This window comes from Castor canadensis, chromosome 8 (assembly GCF_047511655.1).
Source record: "Castor canadensis chromosome 8, mCasCan1.hap1v2, whole genome shotgun sequence".
NCBI lineage: Eukaryota > Metazoa > Chordata > Mammalia > Rodentia > Castoridae > Castor > Castor canadensis.
In genome coordinates, this window is record NC_133393.1 from 155354355 (window position 1) to 155373797 (window position 19443).

The 19443-nt window shown below is 54.1% G+C and overlaps 1 protein-coding gene across 3 annotated transcripts in view; it reads left to right on the forward strand.

Moving 5' to 3' along the window:
• The window catches only part of Gramd4 (GRAM domain containing 4), an 81426-nt gene that overhangs the window by 14609 nt on the left and 47374 nt on the right, over nucleotides 1-19443 (forward strand). For 2 of the 3 annotated variants that reach the window (XM_074084718.1, XM_074084721.1), the window contains exon 2: nucleotides 17822-18032. In XM_074084718.1, coding sequence (XP_073940819.1) covers nucleotides 17822-18032 — 211 coding nt within the window. Of the gene's footprint in view, nucleotides 1-2699; nucleotides 3203-17821; nucleotides 18033-19443 lie in introns of those variants that run through there. The other variant, XM_074084719.1, reaches the window with a different exon arrangement.

The window sequence follows — 19443 nt, forward strand, 5'->3', positions numbered from 1 at the left end:
GGACGATCCTTACCTCTACCTAGAGGTTCTCCCAACCCTCCACCCCCAAGGGCTCATTGCCCCATCCTGGGTGCTCATTTCCTTGCTTTCTGCGGGTCCTCCTTTCTGTGGCCACATTGTCTTATCTACCACAGCTTGTCCAGAGAGCCTGATGCCTGCCCACGGGCCCTCCTCCCATGGTGGTCCTCCTCTCTGCTCCTTCCCACAGAAGGACTAGTAGAAGCAGTTTGAACAGACTGCAGGTAGAGTGAGAGATGAGAGGAACATTTTAGGCCAGGGCAGGTGGAGGAGCTGGGCATGCTCCAAGATGCTCTGGGTGGGGAACACTACGGAGAAGGCCAGTGGCCAGAGTGAACTGGGGTGGAAAGGGCTCCTGGACCTTTTGAGGCCCTGGGCAGAGGAAGGCTGTCCTATGGGTGGGTAGGGACCTGGGGGAGCAGACCCTGGCAGACAGGTGTTCCAAGAAGTGTCAGGTGCAGACATCCAGAAGGAAGAGCAGAGCTTGTCAGTTGACCCCACCACGGGCAGAGGGTCTGGGCTGGAGATAGAGGCTGCTATACTGGCCTGGTCCCTTGTGAGGCAGCATCTCCTGGGAACTTCCCTTCAGGAGAAAAATTGGAGTCCCCAGAATGAAGGAGACTAAGGGGCAGCACAAGGAGCCAGGGTGGGAGAGGCCTTGAGCAGCTGGCTGGCACGTCTTCTCCCTTTGCTGCTGGTGAATCCACGTAGCAGGATCTTGGACCTCTGCCATGGACCAGGTCATTTCCACATGTCATTCCAATCTACAGCCTACCTGCTGGAGGCTGCATAGTCCAGCCATAAGGCAGAGCAGTGAGGGAAGTAGGGATCCCCACCCCCAGCATTTGGCCACACCAGGCCCAGAAAAGTATCCCTTACATGTTCCTACCAGAGACGCGTGGGTACCTGGGATGAAGCGAGGGGCGGGCATGTGTGACAGGCATTTCTTCCAGCCTCAGGGTAGGCTGGGAAAGTAAGCAGAGGCATATGCTGAGTAGCACAGGCTTGTGGGAGAACCTGTCCTGGCCATCTCAGCACTTCTAGTGCAGTCCAGGAGATATGGGGGATTCAGCCATCAGTGGGTTTTTAATTGGACTACTTTTTGAGGTTCCTAGGTTGCAAATCTCCCCTTAAAGCCACATCCAGAAAGTGAGGCGATGCCTGACATTCTGGGCCCACTGGTTATTAGGTACACTGGTGTCCCAGGAGCAGGGGAATTCTGAATTTTAGAAGCAAACAGGCCTCCTGTCTAGGCAGCAGCTCTCATTAAGAGTCAGCCCTGGGCACAGCAATGGGAAGCCCCACTTCCTGGTCTCTACCCCTAGGTCCCCCCATTCCCCTCCCAGTCAGCAGAGTAATAGCTGTGCCCAGGCAGGGGGCAAAGCTGTGAACAGGCAGAGAACCATAAAGCCCGGGCTACCCAGAAGGTGGCCACTATTGGACAAGTACAAGGTTGGAACACAGCCTGTCTCACCTCCCATGGTTAGTGCCAAGCTGGGTCTTCCAGGTGTCTGGCCTTATGTCCAGCATCCTTTCCCCACCTTGGCCACCCTCCTGGTTCACCCAGGGACCTGAGGTAGCCTTGCCGAAGGGCCAGGAACTGGCCAAGAGCTGTGCAGGGGGAAATGAGCACGCCCTCTTGATGACAGTGTCAGCCACCCAGAGGCTGCCTTGTCTGACCCAGAGCATAGAGGGCGTTTCTTTCTTGAAATTCATTCATCATAGTTCCAGGTGAGTGCTGTGCAGGAGGTCAGAGGCTGCCTGACTGTGCAGTTTCTCTGCTTCTCTGCCTGGACTGACCACAGGACTTGTGCTAACCGGGCCCAGCTCTGCTCCTGGGGAGGACAGACTAGAGCTGTCGGCTTGTTCAGGCCAGGGCCTGGAGTTTTATCTGGTTAAATCAATTTGCCAGGCAGATAGTCATCAGTTTCTGCAGGTGTATGTGTGGCCAGGATGACAGGTGTTATCTGGCCCTGTCTGCAGTGAGGCCACTTGACACAGGATTGTGAATCCTGACGTGGGCCCTGTCCCCTGTCCTATGTGGGTGGACGCTGGTGCCTCCCAGGCTTCCAGGTCTGTGTGCCCAGCCACGGTTTTTTTTTTTTCTTTTTTTTTTTTTGATTTTGATTTTTATTTATTTATTTTTTTTTTTCATTTTTCTTTTATTATTCATATGTGCATACAAGGCTTGGTTCATTTCTCCCCCCTGCCCCCACCCCCTCCCTTACCACCCACTCCACCCCCTCCCGCTCCCCCCCCCCAATACCCAGCAGAAACTATTTTGCCCTTATTTCTAATTTTGTTGAAGAGAGAGTATAAGCAATAATAGGAAGGAACAAGGGGTTTTGCTGGTTGAGATAAGGATAGCTATACAGGGAGTTGACTCACATTGATTTCCTGTGCGTGGGTGTTACCTTCTAGGTTAATTCTTTTTGATCTAACCTTTTCTCTAGTACCTGTTCCCCTTTTCCTATTGGCCTCAGTTGCTTTTAAGGTATCTGCTTTAGTTTCTCTGCGTTAAGGTCAACAAATGCTAGCTAGTTTTTTAGGTGTCTTACCTATCCTCACCCCTCCCTTGTGTGCTCTCGCTTTTATCATGTGCTCATAGTCCAATCCCCTTGTTGCCAGCCACGGGTTTGAGTCTTCTTTCCCTCCTAGAGCTGGATTGTGACTTTGGTATTTGGAGATTAGGTCCAACAGGCTTTGTTCTTCTGTCATCTTGGGACCTTTTCCCCACTGGTCACTGAGACCTCCTCTTGGCAGAGCTTCAGTGGCTCAGGACTGACTCAGCTGCTGTCTCTAGGAGGGCTTGGCCCCACCTTCTCCGTCAACCTGTCTGTCTGGTCCAGCAAGGTTTTAAGTCCTGCCCTTTCCTGGGAGTCTGCAGACAGAGGTTTGGGCTCTGGGTGCTTGACCTAAAGGGCTGTGAAGTGGCTCCACAAGCAGGAGCAGTGGAGCAAAGTCCCTTGTGCTGCTGGAGGCCAGAGTGGACCCCTGGGCCTCACCAGATGCCAAGCATGGGCTTGGAGCAGCCCGCTGAGCTGCCGGGGAGATGGGCCTGAGGCAAGCCAGGAAGCAAGGCGGTTTGAAAGAGCATTTTCTTTGCTTCAATGTTTAAGAGTTTGCGTTTTCCCAAGGAGAAGATGGTCTGAAGTCTGAAGACCTGTGGGAACGAGATGATGCGGTGAGTTGGGATCTTAGATCCAGAGGACTTCATCCAGTCTCTCTGTCTCTCTCGTTTCAGTGATTTTCTTGAAAGGCTTTAATTAGGACAAAAACAAGTGCCATTTTATTTGCATGTTACTATTTTGGGCAGGTTTATAGGGACTCCAGGCCTGTCTCAGTCACTGGCGTAGGACCCGTCTGTGGGGTGCAGAAAGGTTGGTGTGCAACCTTTCTCTTCAAAGAGAGGCAACCTCTCTTTGGTGACTTTGATGAAAATTGTAGTGAGATGTGTAGCCTTGCTGCTGTGGTGAGTGGACTCAGAGGATTTGGCTGTTGAGGGGAGGAAGGAGGAGGAGAGGTGAATGGGGCTGTCGCTTTGTACCTCGGTTTCCGTAATTAGGGAAGGAATAGGGCATTGCCCTGCTGGGTCCTGACCTGGACCTCTTTGCATCTCCTCCTGTCCTTTCTGGTCACTGGTTTGACTTGTTATGGTTTGCTGGATGCCAGGCCTGGCTCATATTTTTCTGACATGGATTAGGTGTCTGGAGCAGGAGCCCATTCTGAAGGTGGCAGCAGCCCTAGACTGTAGGGTGGAGGGTTGGGGCCCCATAGTGAGCCATGGTGCAGCTCTGAGCTCCCGAGGGGCAGGGATACCTGATAGTGGAAACAGGAGCTGCCCTGAAAGCCAAGTCCGCAGCTGTGTGAGTGCAGGCGGGGACTGAAGGGTCTTGTGGGACACTGTCCTTACCTGGCCAGTTTGAGGCTGGAACTGAAAAAAAGACTGAATGGGGCCAGAGACATGATCCAGGGAGGTGTGTGGGAAAAGGGGACAGGTGCCACCACCTCCCCCAAGTCTGGTGGGGAGATCCCAGGTGTGGCTGGGTGCCATGTCACCTGTGGTGTCCATCAGCCCAAGGGCTCTCTCTGGGGGAGATCAGGAAGAGACTGAGACGCAGGGTCAAAGCAGGACAGCCAAGGCCTTGAGAGAACCCCTAGCACAGCACCTGAGAAGTAGAAACTTCAGGGCCCGTGTCCACTGGGGGCTGGGAGCAGGTAGCTCGTCTGTTTAGCTGCTGGGGCGTCTGAGTCTACGTGTGCTATGAGCTGCGTCTGTCACCATGCAGTGTCAACATGGCTCTCAGGTTTTCTATTCTTGAACCATCATTTTCATAGTTGTACTTTTGGAGATTATTTTTAAGAATTAAGATCACTCGTGCAGAGTTACCTGCCAGCCTGATTTAACCTTTGAGTTCAGGTCTCTGAAATAAGACTTGCACTCTGGGGAAGATGGAGGTGAAAATGTTCCCCAGATCAGTTCCCCACACCCCTTGGGTTCTCCACACTTGCTATTGCTGGTGAAAATTGCGTTTGGGTGTCAGGTCACCTTTAGCCAGTGACCACCAGTACAGTTACTCACCCCCACCACAGCCTCCTCATGCAAGGCCTCCTTGTGGGAGTGTATTAGTGAGCATCCCAACCGTGTCCTGTCACCAGCGGCCTTTGTCCCTGCAGCTTTGGCTGTACCAGGAAGGTTTGCTGTTTATAAGACCAGTGGTCAGAGGGGCCTATGGAGGGCGGAGGCATCCTTCAGTCATAAGAAATGTGTCTTAAGTATGTGTGAAGGCCTGAGTTCTTAAGGCCAGCCATACCTGTGCCCTCCTTTGAGAGGATGCCACGAGGGGCCTAGAACTAATACCTGCAGTTGTTACCTGGAGCTGTCACCCTCTTCTCCTGGTGGCAGGATATTGGGCTATTGTTCAGGGTCTCTGTAGAGCCCATTGCAGAGGGATACAAGGCAGAGAGGGCCTGAGATGTGGAGCCTCATGGGGTCTCAGGCCAGAGTCTCTGGTCCCTTCTTCCTCCCGGTGTTCCCTTTCCTGTCTCATCCCCCTTCTGCTTCACCTGGGTCTGCATCCCAGGCAGACTGTCTCCCAGAATGGCTGCGCTTCTGGGCCTCTGTATCACACTGTCCCTTTTCAAAGAGGCTGTGATTTGTCCTCACAGGGGGCTGGGGTCCACAGTCCCTCACAGCAGCGCAAGTAATTTAGGGAGGAGGAACGCTGGATGTGGAACTGAAGACAGGTGCGTGCTGTGGGGGTCAGGTGGCAGAGATGGGTGTGCAGGCTGCAGGATGGTGGGTGCATCCCTGTGAGCACACACAGGTTTGGAGCCTAGGTGCCTCAGGACTGATGTGTCCCAAGAATGGAGAGATGCCGTGCACTGTGGAAGTCAGGGAGGGTGTCCCGGGGGAGGGGCCTCACGTGGCCCTGAAGGGAGGCAGGAGGAAGGAACAGTAAGCAGTGTAGAGTGTCCTGTCCTATGAAGACACATGCTGACCAGGAGACTGCCTTGAGGTGCCACCTGCCTTTCTTGGGCTCTACTCTGACCTGAGTCACTGGGGGAGGAACACGGATGCACCTGTCAGGAGGTGGAGTTGGGGTTGCACTGCTGTGTGGCACAATGTCACGAGCCCACGGTGGGGGGCTGGAGCCCTGGCCAGGAGCCAGGCACTGCCCTGTTTTGCTGTGCTGCTTTCTCATGTGCTTCAGTGTCCTTGTCTGCAATGGATGGTGGCAATTTCCATCTGCTAGAGTTGGGAGGGTGAAGTTAGCTTCCTGAGGTGGTGTGGTGGATACTGAAGCCCAGTTGCTGCCACTATCCTAAGAGGCATCCTGCTTATTTCTTGTCTACCTGCCACCTGGCAGCAGGTGTGCCAGGACCCTGTGAGGTTTGTGTGTGGAGTCCGTCCCCTGCCAGCCTGCGTGGTGGCCCTTGGCTGGTGGTACAGGTCATGTGATGTGGGTGTGGTACAGTTGAACTCTGCCCATCCAAGTAACTTGCAGAGCTGTGACCAGAAAGGAATTGAGTGCTCCAGCTAGCTCCCCTCCCACCGTGATGGGAGGTGGTGCCCTCTGCTCTCTGGATCCCTGTCTGACATTTGGCATCTTGTCCCAGGTTGTACCTGGACACAGCTCCCTCTGGACACAGCTCTGGTCCCCCATAAGCCCTTGGTGGTGGTCAGAGGTCACTGGTGGTCTGGCCTGGGGGTGCTCAGGTTTCTAGTATCCGTTCAGAAGATCTCTGAGCCTGTCTTCCATTCCTTCCTGAGTCACTGGGAGAGGCCTGGGGCCAGCAGACTGTTTGGTGTCGTCTCAGACCCTTTATAGCCTTCAGTGACTAAGGACGTCCCTGGGCTTTGTGTATAGGGCTTGTATTATTACTATTTTCTGAATCAGAAACTGAAATATATTAATTGGCTTATTAAAAAAGCCCACTGCCAAAATAGTTTCTGCCGGGTATTGAGGGGGTGGGGGGGAGAGGGAGGGGGCGGAGTGGGTGGTAAGGGAGGGGGTGGGGGCGGGGGGGGGGGAGAAATGACCCAAGCATTGTATGCACATATGAATAATAAAACAATAAAAATTTTTAAAAAATGCCACGCACTGTCAAAAAAAAAAAAGCCCACTGCAACCCCATTACATGTCGACACACACAGCACATTTTTACTTACAAAAATCACTATTAAAAAAGTTAGTAAGGAGAGGCACTGGCACATTTGCAGCTCTTCTCGGAGTCCCCTGTGATGGGAGATGGTGGTGGCCGTTGTGATAATGCTGCTGTGAACATCTGTGTGGAGGGCTGTTTGCACCCTGCTTTCAGTTCTCTTGGGAATGGCCCCAGAAGTGGACTGGCTGTGCCACATGGTAATTCTTGGTTTAATTTTTGAGGAACCTGTGTACTGTTCTTCATGGTCCACTGCAGCTGTGGTTCCCCCAGAGTGGCCACCTAGGAACACAGCAGTCCGCAGCTCTGCCGCCCACCGTCCCTGACTCCCCGCCTCCCCATCGCAGCTGGATCCTGGCAGGCAACAGACTCCAGGCACCCCAGACTCCATTCTCTACCTTGAAGTGGCTACCTGAGTTTCCTCATCTCTTTAACAGGGGAATCACAATAATCACCACTGATATGACACGTTTTTAGTGTTTGTCAGGCCCCGGGCAGGAGAGGAGGAGTGGGACCCTGGCTGTTGTGCAGGGATTCATCCGAGAGGCCTAACAAGCACCAGGCAGTGCTTGTTCTTAGTGGACTGGGGCTGTGGGTGAATTGCGTGAGCTGAATGGGATGCGTTGTCTGCCATATCTTCTTTTTTTTTTTTTTTTTTTATGATTTGTCTTTTTTATTTTGTGTGGTATTATTTTTCATGGTTATTTCTACAGGAGGTCTGAAGCATTTTACAGAACCACTAATGAAATCTTGATGAGTTAAGAGAAAAATTATACATAAAATCACAGTTCTATTATTTCATCTGCCATATCTTCTTGCTGCACTCCCGGTGCAATGGGACCCTGCCTCCCAGGTGAATCCCAGCTGCCTCCAGGGCTGGTCTTGGCCACCACCCCTTCTCCTCTGCTTTGGTGGGTGGTGCTCTGAATGGGATTGAGTTCACTAAGGCCTCGTCTGCCCCTGCCATTTCTTTTCTGGTTTATCCTGACAAAAGGACTTGGCTATGCTGTTGCCTTTCCCTGGGTGCCCTTCCTCTGCACTCCTGTTAACCCACCAGTGGCCATCATTTCCCAGGGCAGCCATGTTGGCTGTCATTGTGCCACAGGCGAGGAGGCCATCTATGGGCTTGTGAGCCTGGTCTTGTCTACACCCCAGCACTGAGAGTCAAGGAGCAGGTGTGGCATGTAGCATAGAGAGTACTCTTTACACACTCGTTAGGTGGCTCAGGCATCAGTGACGTTCCTGAATGTCCCACACCTCATCCTGGAAGGCCCTGTCTTTCTCCTCCTCCTGGCAGAGCACCTTTGCCTCTGCACTTGTACACAGTGGCCTGCCTCACCCTCAGGCCACCAGAAACCGCTGTGAGGTTGAGCTCTGACCAGCCAGCAGTTCCGTACCTGGGCCTCAGGTGCCATGTGGACCTGGAGGGTTTTTGATTCTGTGTTTTAGATGTATTTTCTTGTTCAAACCTTGAGTTTTGTGGTAGAAGCACAAAGGGAGGGCCACTGAGTTGTCACCCAGGCCCTGGGCAGGCCAGCTGGTCCTGTAGCCAGTTGGGCAGGAGCCCTCTTCTTGCTTTGTGCTGTTTTAAGCATTTTGTGGCAGCCGGGCTGGACAGCCCAAGTTGGGCTTGTTAAACATTCATGGTGGGGCCCCTTGGCTGCAGCTGCGCCAAGTTAAAAAACTAGAAATTGCTGGAAGGAAAGTAGCTGGTTTGGAGGCTCACAGGGCTTGTCACATGAGGGGCTGTTTAAGGCCAAGGAGTCACTTGGGTGCTGGGTTTGCTGGGGACCCAGAACTTCTCTGAGATCTACCTGACCTACCATTCCCCTAGCGCCAGGCAGTATCCTGGGTCCTGGGGAACGCAGTGCATCTTGGTAGTTGGCCAGGCCCAAGGGGTGTGTTGGATCCAGTGCCTTGGGGATGTGGTGCAGCCTATGCAGAGTTTGGGTAGCTTCCAGGAGGATGGCTTGGGGTCTTGAGGTGGCAGCTGTGGATCCAATGCACCTGTGGGTCTGGCTGACCCTCAGTGTGCGTCATGTCACCTGGGCCTAGCATATGGCTTGGCACCAGATAAATGTAGGAGTCAGTCAGACCTCAGAAAATTTCTTGGCAAATCATTGGGCAGCCCCAGAACCTACGAGAACCCTCCCTGTGGACATCTCCAGCTTGGGCTGGCTCTGGGGATCCTCACTGTGGAGATGTTTTGGAGGGTAAGGAGCACCTTGGTTAGTGTTAGGTGTGGAGGAGACAGTGGCTATCAGAGCTGATCCTCTTCCCAGCACCTGTGAGTGGCACCCTACTTGCTGGCTTCCCTGCCTTGGGTGGGCAGGAAGAAAAGTCCTCAGCATTTGGCTCGGGTGGACCCCGAAGGTGGAGTCAACTTGAGGAATTCTTCCAGCAGGCAAAGACCATGAACAAGTATGGGCTGCTCGGGCCATCTAGCATAGACAGGTACCTTCGGGTCTGCCCAATCCCTCATCCCCATTTAGGGGTAAGTCCTGGACCAGTATGGGAGTTCCTGGCCTGCCAGGCACTTAGCCTAGCACAGGAGTTCCCCGCAGCCCTTGGGCCATAGCCTGCCCACTGCCGCCTGATTCTGCTTGTTTTTGAAAGTGTTTTGTTGGCACGCAGCCTTGCCCATCTGGAGCTACAGCAGGGAACTGACAGAGGCTGAATGGCCCACCCAGCCTACAAGATTGGCCCCAGTCTTCTACGGCACCAGGCTGTGGAGCATTGCTGGGGACCATGGTGGGCCATGCCCTTTGGGAGAGTGGCTGTGGGCGGCCTGGGCTCTGCTTCCTGCACCTGGACAAGACAGCAGCCAAGAGACAGGAGGAACCCAGGGAAGCCGGTGCTTTGTTCCACTTGTCTCTCTGGCTGCATCTTCCCAAGTCCTGGTTGCTCAGAATGCTAGAGAGGGTTGGCAAAAGAACAAAAGACTTCCCCTAGGCAGGAAATCTCATATGGGTTTCCTGCTTATTCAGGAAGGTTTTGCTTACTTACCTGCTAAAATGTCGTTTTCCTGCTAGCTTTGTTTTGTTCAGTGAGTATCTGTGGGGCCACTGTGCCTGGCCCCACTCACTGTCACAGGCAGGTGAGAGGTCCCACTCTCTCAGAGCCGATGGCCTACCAGACTGTGAAGGATGTATTGGTAGAGGTTCATGCTGGGAAGATAGTTGGCCACCTCTGGGCTTTCTGAGGGTGGAAGCTCTGCAGTGCAGTTATGTTCCTTTTGTTCCACTTTTCTCTTATACCCCCTCAACCTCCCTGAGCCTCAGTTTCCCCATCTGTCAGTTGGTTTAACAGTAGCTCCTCCCTGGCAGCATTGTGACCAAGGACACTGTGGAGCCTTGTGTGGGGAAGATCGGCACTTGGGGCAGCTTGTCCTCTAGCTCCTTGTCCTCCTTTATCTATCCCTCAAGAAAGGCTTGGTGGTAGAAGCTGGCCCTTGGCTTGAGGGCAGGAACACTGGGGTTCTTTTTCTAACTATTTCTGACTATTTGCCGACTGGGGGTGCTCTATTGTGGATTCAGATTTGGATTGTGTCCTTGGCATGTTGGAGGAAGTTTCTTTCCTCAGGATCAGATGATTTGGGCCTCTGAGCAGGCTTTGGGGTGCACAGAGGCCTAGGGGAAGTGTGGATGCAGTGCTGGGGTCCCAAGGATGCTTTGTAGCTGGTATTCCTTACTGCCTCTCAGGCCCTGTGTGGTGTGAGCCTGGGCTGACTTTGGGTCACCGGGGGTCATTTTTAAGTGGACCGTGCTCACCTGTGCCAGCTGCTCTCTTCCTCCCACCTAGAGACCATGAAACAAACTGAGGCAGGGAGGACAGGGGCTGACAGGGCAGCCTGGCTTGAGAAACCTCACTCCCAACCCTTGGGGACTGGTTGAGGGATAAAGGGCCTGTCTTGGGTGTGGACAGGGATGAACTTTGGCGACTGGTAGATGGCTGGAGGGGGCTGTGCCTTCCCTAAGTGACCTCCGCTTAGGTGGGCTCCTCCCATCTGGAGCCCTGTCTACATTTGGAGCACCAGCTTCACCTCTCACCTCACTCCCCTGGCCTGTCACATGACAGGGTCACTCCTGGGATTTTGTGACATGGGAACCTCAAGAGCAATACTTGCTGGTCACTGTTTAAGAAAATGGACCTGCGTCTTTGCCACCATCACTCCCGCTGGATCCATTGTTGCCAGGTCCTTCTGGCACCATTTCATGTCACCCTCCAACAACTATCTGAGTAGGGATCCAGTCACATCCTCTTATAACCAAGGAACATGGGGCACAGAGGAATATCATGTTATCATGTCATATAGCCGAAGTCACACAGCCAAGGCACTAGGTCTGGTTCCATGCTGTCTCCACTCGGTGGAGTGGCCTCCCTGCTTAGCCACTCTGCAGGTCATTAGCAATGGGAGCAGATGTGGCTCGAGGCCCTGCTTGGTGCTGGAGCACAGGCAGGGTGAGATGCACTCCCAGCTCAGAACAGGCCAGCGCCCCTTACTGCCCCCACGTTCATTAGTGTGTGATGGTGGCCATGGGTCCCCCAGCAGGTGGATGAGGGAGGGTGGGAGTGACTTGTTCCTGAGCAGCAGGTGGTGCAGAACACAGATGGGAGACCAGGAACAGGTTGCCTGGTGGCTGAGAGGGTCCAGACAGAAGGAGTGGCCAGGAAGCATCCTGAAGGCCAGGGAGGTCCTAGCACCTCCTAGGGGACGTACTGAGGTCATGGCCGCAAGTTAAGAGCCAGAGATGCCTCTGTGCCTTGCTGCTTAGGTGTGACATTTCTGAGATGTGCCCTTCCTGCCTGAGATGTCCTGTGGCCCTTCCAGTGAGCCTGGTGGTATGGTTCCAGCTTCCCAGGGCCATCGGTGGTCCTGAGCCCCTCTGGAGCTCTCACTTTGCATTTAAATCTTAGTTGCTGTTTCATGCACGCATCCCTTGTGCCTGCCGGGGAAGAAGGTGGGTGACTGGAGGACACCATTGCTTACTGAGCCCTGCTCTCGGGGGTGCACCGCGAGTGGCGTGCTAGTGCAGCTCATGCCGGTTCACAAGAGCCAATTGCTGGGCTTTCAGGAATTTTGTGAGCTGGCCATCAATAAAAATGAAAGTATATAAACTTAAAATCAGATATGTAATATTGCAAGCCACAGGAGGTAGCAAGTCCCCGAGGCTTGCCATTTCCGAATCACTGACCACGTTTCACTGTGACCTGTGCTCCTGAGGTATGGGTCTCCCTGTGTGCTGTGCATCAGGGCCACTGGCCAGGGCAGTGGCCGGGGACGGGCCCACGCGTGGATCAGGCTTCGCTTCCCTTCTGTGGGTTGATAAGTGGTGGGGGGTGTTAATATGTGGTGCAGAGCTGGCGGGGAGCCTGGGTAGGTACAGAGTTGAGAGGCAGCATAACATCCGGGTTCTGAAGTCAGGAGCATCTGGGGTCCCACCAGCTGCCCAGCATGCAGGACTGGGGTGGGGGTGGAATGGGGGTAGCTACCAGACAAACCTCAAGTTTGGGCGAATCTGCATGCCCTCAGGTGTGAGCATCCTAAGCCTGATGCTGGAATGACAGTGGCCAAGGGCAAGTAGGGGTGTGTGGGGACAGCGTCAAGGGCCACACCGTAGCCTCCTAGGGCCTCAAGGATCCAGAGGCCCAGGAAGGCCGAGCTGGCTGGCAGGAGTTGTGTGTGGGACAATCAGAGTGGCCATGAGGTAGGACATTGGACCTGAGCCTCGATTATGCTAGTACCTGGCCTCCTGTTCACCCTGCAAAGCCCGGGAACCCACTGGTTGTTCCAACCTCGCACCCTCTCCAGCTGCCCCAGTTGACTGACCATCTGGGGGTCTAACCATAATCCCAGGCCTTTCTGACCTCAAGGTTTAAGGGCCATCATCCCTGAGGACTGGGACTTGGCACAGGGACAGGCCTTGGTCTTGCTCAACATCTGTGAGCCCTCCAGGAATGTTGCTTAGGAGGGGGGGCTGGCATCTTGTGGAAGAGTGGACGCTGTTTATCTGGGGCTCAGTGAGGGAGCCACAGATAAGGAGGGGGTGAGGGGTGCAGCCAGGCCCTGGCTTGGGGGGGTTGTCAGCCACAAAGCTGTGGACCCAGGCTCAGAAGCTTCAGCCAGTGGTGTGGGGACACTGTGGCTTAGGCAAGCACAGGGGAATAGTTTTATTTTTCAATTGGGACGTGGGAAGGGAAATAAAGCACTCTGCCATTCCCAAGTGCAGGGTTCCCACACACTGCCTCCTTTGTGTGTCCGGAAGCCATTCAGCAAGCTTCCAGAGAGCGAGCTGAGGTGCTCCAGGACAAGTGGGGCTGGACTCTGTCCTGTGGCTGAGAGGGGTAGGGTACCACTGGAGCTGGGGGATCTGGAGAGCAGTGAGTCCCACTGCCCTGCCCTGCTGGGGCCACAGGAAAGGGATCTCACACCCCAAGCCTTGGGCAGTAGGTGCCACCTTCCTGGGCCTGTGTTGTCCAGCTGGCTCTCAGGCATGTGGGTCCAGGGTCCTAGAAGCAGCCCTGGAGTGGCCACAGCCAGGGGCATTTCTAAGCACACCTGCTTCCAGATGTGTCTAGAGATGATGGGGCCAGGAGTGAGGAAGATCTCACTCTGAGCAGATTTCACCAGCTTGAGGAAAACTGCCCTTTGCTGGGGCCCTGGGTCCTGGGTGGTGGCAGTTCTTCCATAGCCATCTTGATTCTGAGAAAAAGGCACACTCCCCTCCAGAAGGTCAGTTGGTCCAGCCAGATCTCTGGTGCAGCCCAAGGAGGGGTCCAGTGAGGGAGGTGGAGGCCACCTGAGAGCCCAGCCACACCAGGGAGCCATCAAGGGAAGGAACCATTTTCTTTTAAGAAGTGCCCTGCGTGGGACTCCATAAGACAAGGGGAGGGAGGTGGGGGCGGGGGCTGTAGGCACGTGGGGAGGGCCCGCCCTGGAGAGGACGGTGGGCTGAGGAGTTAACTTCCTCCCATGGACTCTAGGCAGTGGGCAGCTGGATGTGGGGGAGGGCTAGGGGCCAGTGGAGGGGGCACACATGACAGCAGCATCCAGGACAGGTGAGACTTGGGCAGACATTGGCTTGATGAACAACCCCGGAACCTGGCCCTGGGACAATGGCCAGTGCACAGGCTCCTCGGCCTGGTTTCCTTCTCTGTAAGTTGGGGTGTATCAAGTTGAACAGGGTCCTTCCCAGATTAATGCCCATCTGGGCACTGTGAAAATGACCTTACATGGAATAAGGGTCTTTGCAGATGGTATTGAGACGAGGTCCTGGCGTGGAGTGGGCTGCACCTCAGCCCGTTTACGGGGTGCCTATGTGGATATGGAGGACGTCCCTCCCTGGGGCAGGTATGCGTGGAGGCACAGTCTGGGACCCTTCCCCAGTGGCCTGCTTGGTGGCATGGAGTTTGATCCTTCCTGACTGCAGTATGAGCAGTTCATCCTTTTGAGGAACCCAAAGAGGGAGGTGGGGCCTGTGTGCTCTCCGAAGACCCCTTACTCAGGTGGCTGCATGTTTGGGTGCCCTCCCCGGGCCTGTATTGCAGCCAGCGGGACCCTGGGTTTGTAGCTGAGCTGGAGAGACAGCTCCAGTGTATAGCCAGCTGCCTTCAATTCAGATGGTGCCAAGCTGGATACTTGGCCCCTTAGTCCCCTTTCCCAGTGCGGTCACCTCATTAGCTTGCTGAAGCTGAACTGAGAAGGCAGCCCGGCCTCAGGGTACTTGAGAATCCTAGACAAGGGGACCCTCCCAGCCTGGAGTCCTCTAAGGAGCCAAGGACTGCGTGCAAGAGCCTGCCTCCCTTGTGTCTGCCCAGGTGCACTCTGTCTCAGTGTCCTGGCAGACCCTCGTCCTCCCAGCATCAGGAAACGTGGGCAGGCGTTTCCAGAGCAAAAGGAAGTAGGTTTAATAGGCTTTACGTTGCTACATGTCCCCGACCTGTTTTATTCTTTTTCTAAATGAAAGCCATAGGAACAGTGGTTTCTGGGTTGGGTGGGGATGGGAAGGGGAGTTGGTATTGAGTGAGCACAGTTTCTGTTTTCAAGATGAAGTTCTTTGGGATGGATGCATGCCGTCGAGTGTGGTTAATACCACTGAACTGTACCCTGAAAAGTGGGTAAGTTGTAAACTTTGTGTTAATGTGTTTTCTCATAATAAAATAATCTGTTAAAAAAAAAAAAAAGCGAGTCCATGCACCTGTGGCTCACACCTGTAATCCTAGCTATTTGGGAGGCTGAGCTCAAGAGAATTTCAGTTCATAGCCAGCCCCAGACAAATAGTTCTCCAAAAAAAAAAAAAAATCACAAAAAAGGGCTGGTGAGTGGTTCAAGTGATAGAGTACCTGCCTAGCAAGCATGAGGCCCTGAGTTCAAGCCCTGGTACTGCCAAAAAAAAAAAAAAATGATAGGAAATGCTACAGGACTTGTGGAGAGAGAACTGAAAACCAGTCAACCTGCGTTCCGTGCATGCCTGTGTCTCTCCACATGCCTGTTTGCACAATGTGACCACAAGGAATAGCATTTTGTAATCCTGTGTGAGGCCATCGTGGATATTCCAGAACCCCAGCCCCACACAACTCGGAGTGGTAGGCGTGACTGGCGCACAGTGTGGCCATAGTCTACCTGGAGGAGCATTTCATGCTCCAGATGTGCTCTGCCTTGGATTGGATCAGGATCCTCTCACAAGAGGAGGAACGGCTGGCTCTGAAGCCAGCCTTCTTTTTTCTCTCTCTCTCTTTCCCTCCCTCCCTCCCTCCCTTTCTTTTTTTTTTTTAGTACTAGGGATGAAACCAAGGCCTTGTGCATGCTAGGCAAGCTATCTACCACATACCTAGCCCTTTGGGTTTTTATTTTGTTTTTGAGATAGGGTCTTGCTAACTTTGCCTGCACTGGCCTGGAGCTCTCCATCCTCCTGCCTCCACCTCCCAAGTAGCTGAGATTACAGGGGAGCCCCACCATATCCTGCTCAGATTTATGGATCCCGAAGCATTCTGGCACATTAGTGAGCATTGACGCTGTTTGGTGCTGCCCATAGCTTTTGCATGAAATAGGAGCGGTCTTGTAATTTTTCCCCATTTACTCAAGCTGTCTTGCAACAAAAATACTAATCCTTTATAAATCATATAAGCTACCCATATTCCCTATTTCATTGTGAATTTTCTTTTCTTTTTTAGCAACAGAAAGCTTTTCCATGTGTCTTGGTGTCTGTTAGACTTTATTACTTTGTGAATTTATTTTTTAGTCTCTTAATTTAGAGTGTTCTCTCCTCTCTAGGGATTTGCTGAGTTTTAAGGTCTCTTCTCTTTCCGTTGATATGTTTTTAAGTTTACTGTTCTTTAGTCTTTCTGGAATTTGCAGTTTCTGTATGTGACACTTTGTCATGTGGCTGGTATATATCCCTTCCCTCTGTGTAGCGGCCACCTGCCACACCCCCTGCACTGCCCATTCCTGGTTCCCCCCACGCCCACTGATTCCCAGGGTCACTGAGTGTCAGGTTCACTGTGTGTAGATACTGTTTCCTGTGGGTTCTGCACCGGGACCAATGTCACACTGCCTCTTGGTGTTCCCAGTGAGTCAGACTAATGTGTGCTAGGAGTTTTGCAGTCCCTCTCCTAACACACTGCCTGCCTCAGCTGTCCCATAGCTCAGAACAAGTTCTGGTACATTGTGCCTGAGGTCTTCAAGGTCCCCACTGTTTGCAAATCTTGCCTTGGGCCTAGATGCTAAGTACAGCAAAGGAGCCGCTGGGGAAGGCAGGCTTAAAGGGGATCACTGCTCCTCCTCCAGCTGTGATTTATCTGCCCTTCAGGGCGTCCATGCTGCTGCCCCAAACAGGAAGCTCTTCCCCCCTTGCCTGGCTGCTCCATGGAGTCCACCCTGGTTACCATGTTCACCCCCCTGTCCCTTGCTTCTGTGTGGAAACAATCCTGTGGTTTACTGGCCCAGGCCCAGGTCAGGCCCTCAGTATATGTCATCCTAAATTCCCAGAATACTTTTGCCTCATCAGGATCATTCCTGTTTCAGAGGCAAAATTCTCAGCTCAGAAAGGCAGTGAGCAGCAGAGCAGGCTGGAGCCCAGGTGTGTCAGAGCCCTGCACTCCCGGGGCCAGGGACCTTGTAGTTGTTGGGGCTAGGGACTGTGGAAGGGAGGTCATGGGCCCTGGAGTTGGGTGCTGAGTCTAGGGGCAGAGCTGGGGGCCCCTCTCCACCTGGCCAGGCCCTGCTGTGGGCCTAGGAGTGAGGTTGCAGGACACTGGGAAGACTAGCCACGCCCCCTCCTCCCTGGGAGTTTTGGGGATTGCCTTGGATTTCCTGGCCTGTTTGGGGCAGAGATGTGAGGCAAGGAATACCTTGGGAACATTTGTGGATTTATCAGAGCCTGCCATCCAGTGTACAGTGTGACACAGCACCAGGCCTCTGCCTGTTTGCCCTAAACAGGAGAGGGTAGTAGGCTCACAGTGGCCTGCAATCTGAGGGTAGGGATGGGACACCTGGCTCCTGACCCAGCCCAGTCTGAGAGGGCTTCTTGGAGGAAGTGTGGCCTGAGCTGAGGTTTCACTCAACCAAGGTCAAGCCAGGGGTGGACAGTGAAAAGGAAGGTTTTGGGGGAGACAGAAACATGGATGAAATTGTTGGGGGTCGGACAGGTAGAGCGGGTGGAACACAAGACCAGGTCCTACCAGGGAGTCTGGAGGCAGCCTTGCTACTGAGGCCTGGCCTTGGTGGCTGCCCCAGACAGTGTGTGTGTGGCCATATGCTTCTGAATGTTTGTTAGCGTTTTGGAGAGTGATGAGCCCTCCCTCCCCTTTCTACATTCTGCCCTTACCCTTGGGTCTCTAAGTCACCCTGGTGAGCCAGGCTCAGTGGCCAGGAAGGTCCCAGCGAGGACACAGATTGTCTTCTGCCCTGCTGGGGCCTGGGACCCACCTGCTGTGGTGGAGGCTGCAGGAGTAACCTCAGCAGCTGACCAGGCTGGCTGGGGTGGGGTGACAGTGGCTCAGCTCGGTGGGTGCAAGGGGAGGGTGGTCTGCGTGCTGGACTGGCCGCTCCTTTTGGGCAGGAGCTTGGTGACAGCTGGAACTGTGTGCCGCAGGGGTAGCGAGTGGCGAGTGAGTGACCGTCCCACTTTTCTTGCAGGGAGCCCGCCCGTCATGTCCAGGTGAGACAGAGGGGCGCCGTACTGAACATGCTTAGGAGGCTGGACAGGATCAGGTTCAGAGGCCACAAGAGAGAGGACTTCCTTGACCTAGCAGAGTCCCCAAATGCCTCGGACACTGAGTGTGGAGACGAGCTCCCTCTGAAGATCCCTCGGACCTCACCCCGGGACAGCGAGGAGCTCAGGGACCCTGTGAGTACAACCCCTAGTGTCCTTGTTGTCCCTTGGTGTATGCTGGGGTGTCTTCCTCCGCACTCAGGTGGCCAAGCCGAGTGTGATGCAGGCAGATTTCTCCAGCCCGGGCTCGATAGACACACTTGCGGTGCCATTCCCCATCCCTTGTTTTGCTCCCCCTGTTTCCTGCTTCACCATCCCCCAAAGACCCCGCTATACAGAGCGCTTGTCCTGGATGAAGCCTTTTCTGTACTGGGGTTTGTCCAGTGGCAGCATTTTTTGGCCTCTGCCATTGGTTTTTTGGGGTGGTTGACAAACTCTGAATGCAAAAGTGACGTTGAGACCTCTCCCATCAGCGCTGGCGTGGGGCTAGGGCAGGGCAGGGCCCACCTGGAAACACCTGGCACCTGGCTTGTGTGTCTGACCCCACTCAGGTGTACGGTACCAACTCCTGGCCGCGGGCTGAACGCTTATCTGCATGCAGTGGTCAGTCGTGGGGCGGGGGGTGCTACATTCAGGAGGCAATTGTCTCCTGAGCTCCTCAGCCAGGCCTGTGTCCTGGGGGCCAACCACACTGAGTGGGCACTGCCTTCCAGGAGCTCATGTTTCCTGGGGGAGAGGTGCATAGAGTGGGGTGGGGCACACGCTCTGAAGTCCCTTCTCTACACAGGCCCTTTTATCTCAGGCTTGCTGTGTTGCATACATGTGCCAAGTCCTCCTGCCAGCTGTGGATGTCCCCCTGCTGTGGTGGCCCACTGTTTTTTACTCCCTACCCCAGAACCAGGATTTTTCTCCAGATGCCTGCAATCATCGGTTTTCCCAGCTCCTTCTATCGTGAATGTGTTGTAATAGGGTGGCAGCTGTGCCTTGCTCCTGGCAGGAATTAGTAACTCACCAGCGCTGTCTCCTTAGAGCCTGGCTGCCCGCCATACGCTGCCAGTCAGGCACGTGGGGTGCTTGCCTTCCCCTGCCCAGCCTGACTTGTGTTCAGTGCTGTCTCCAGTGTTCAAAGACTGGTCCTCTAGCTTTTGGCCTAAGGGTGGGCCAGGTCCCTGGCTTGGTGTGTCCGCTCATGCCAGCAACATCAGCAAGGCCTGACATGAGAACCGTCTCTTCTGGTGCTGGTCACATGGAGGGCTGTGGGCCACAGGTCTGGAATGTTGGTCTTTGAGCTGAGTGTGCTGGGGACATCTTAGGACAAGAACCCTCCCCCCTCCAGACGTGATCCTGAGCTCAATGGGACAGGGACCCTATAGAGACTGAAGCTGGGCTGTTCTGACTTTTAATCCTTCTGTCTGTCTGTCTAGCCAGAGCTGTGTGGCAGCCACCTTGCCCGGGAATGGTGTAAATAGAGACCCTGCCTGGACCTGCACCCTCCCATCTGGGTGTGCACATGTCTAAGGTGGACGTGAGGCAGTATGTGGGAGAA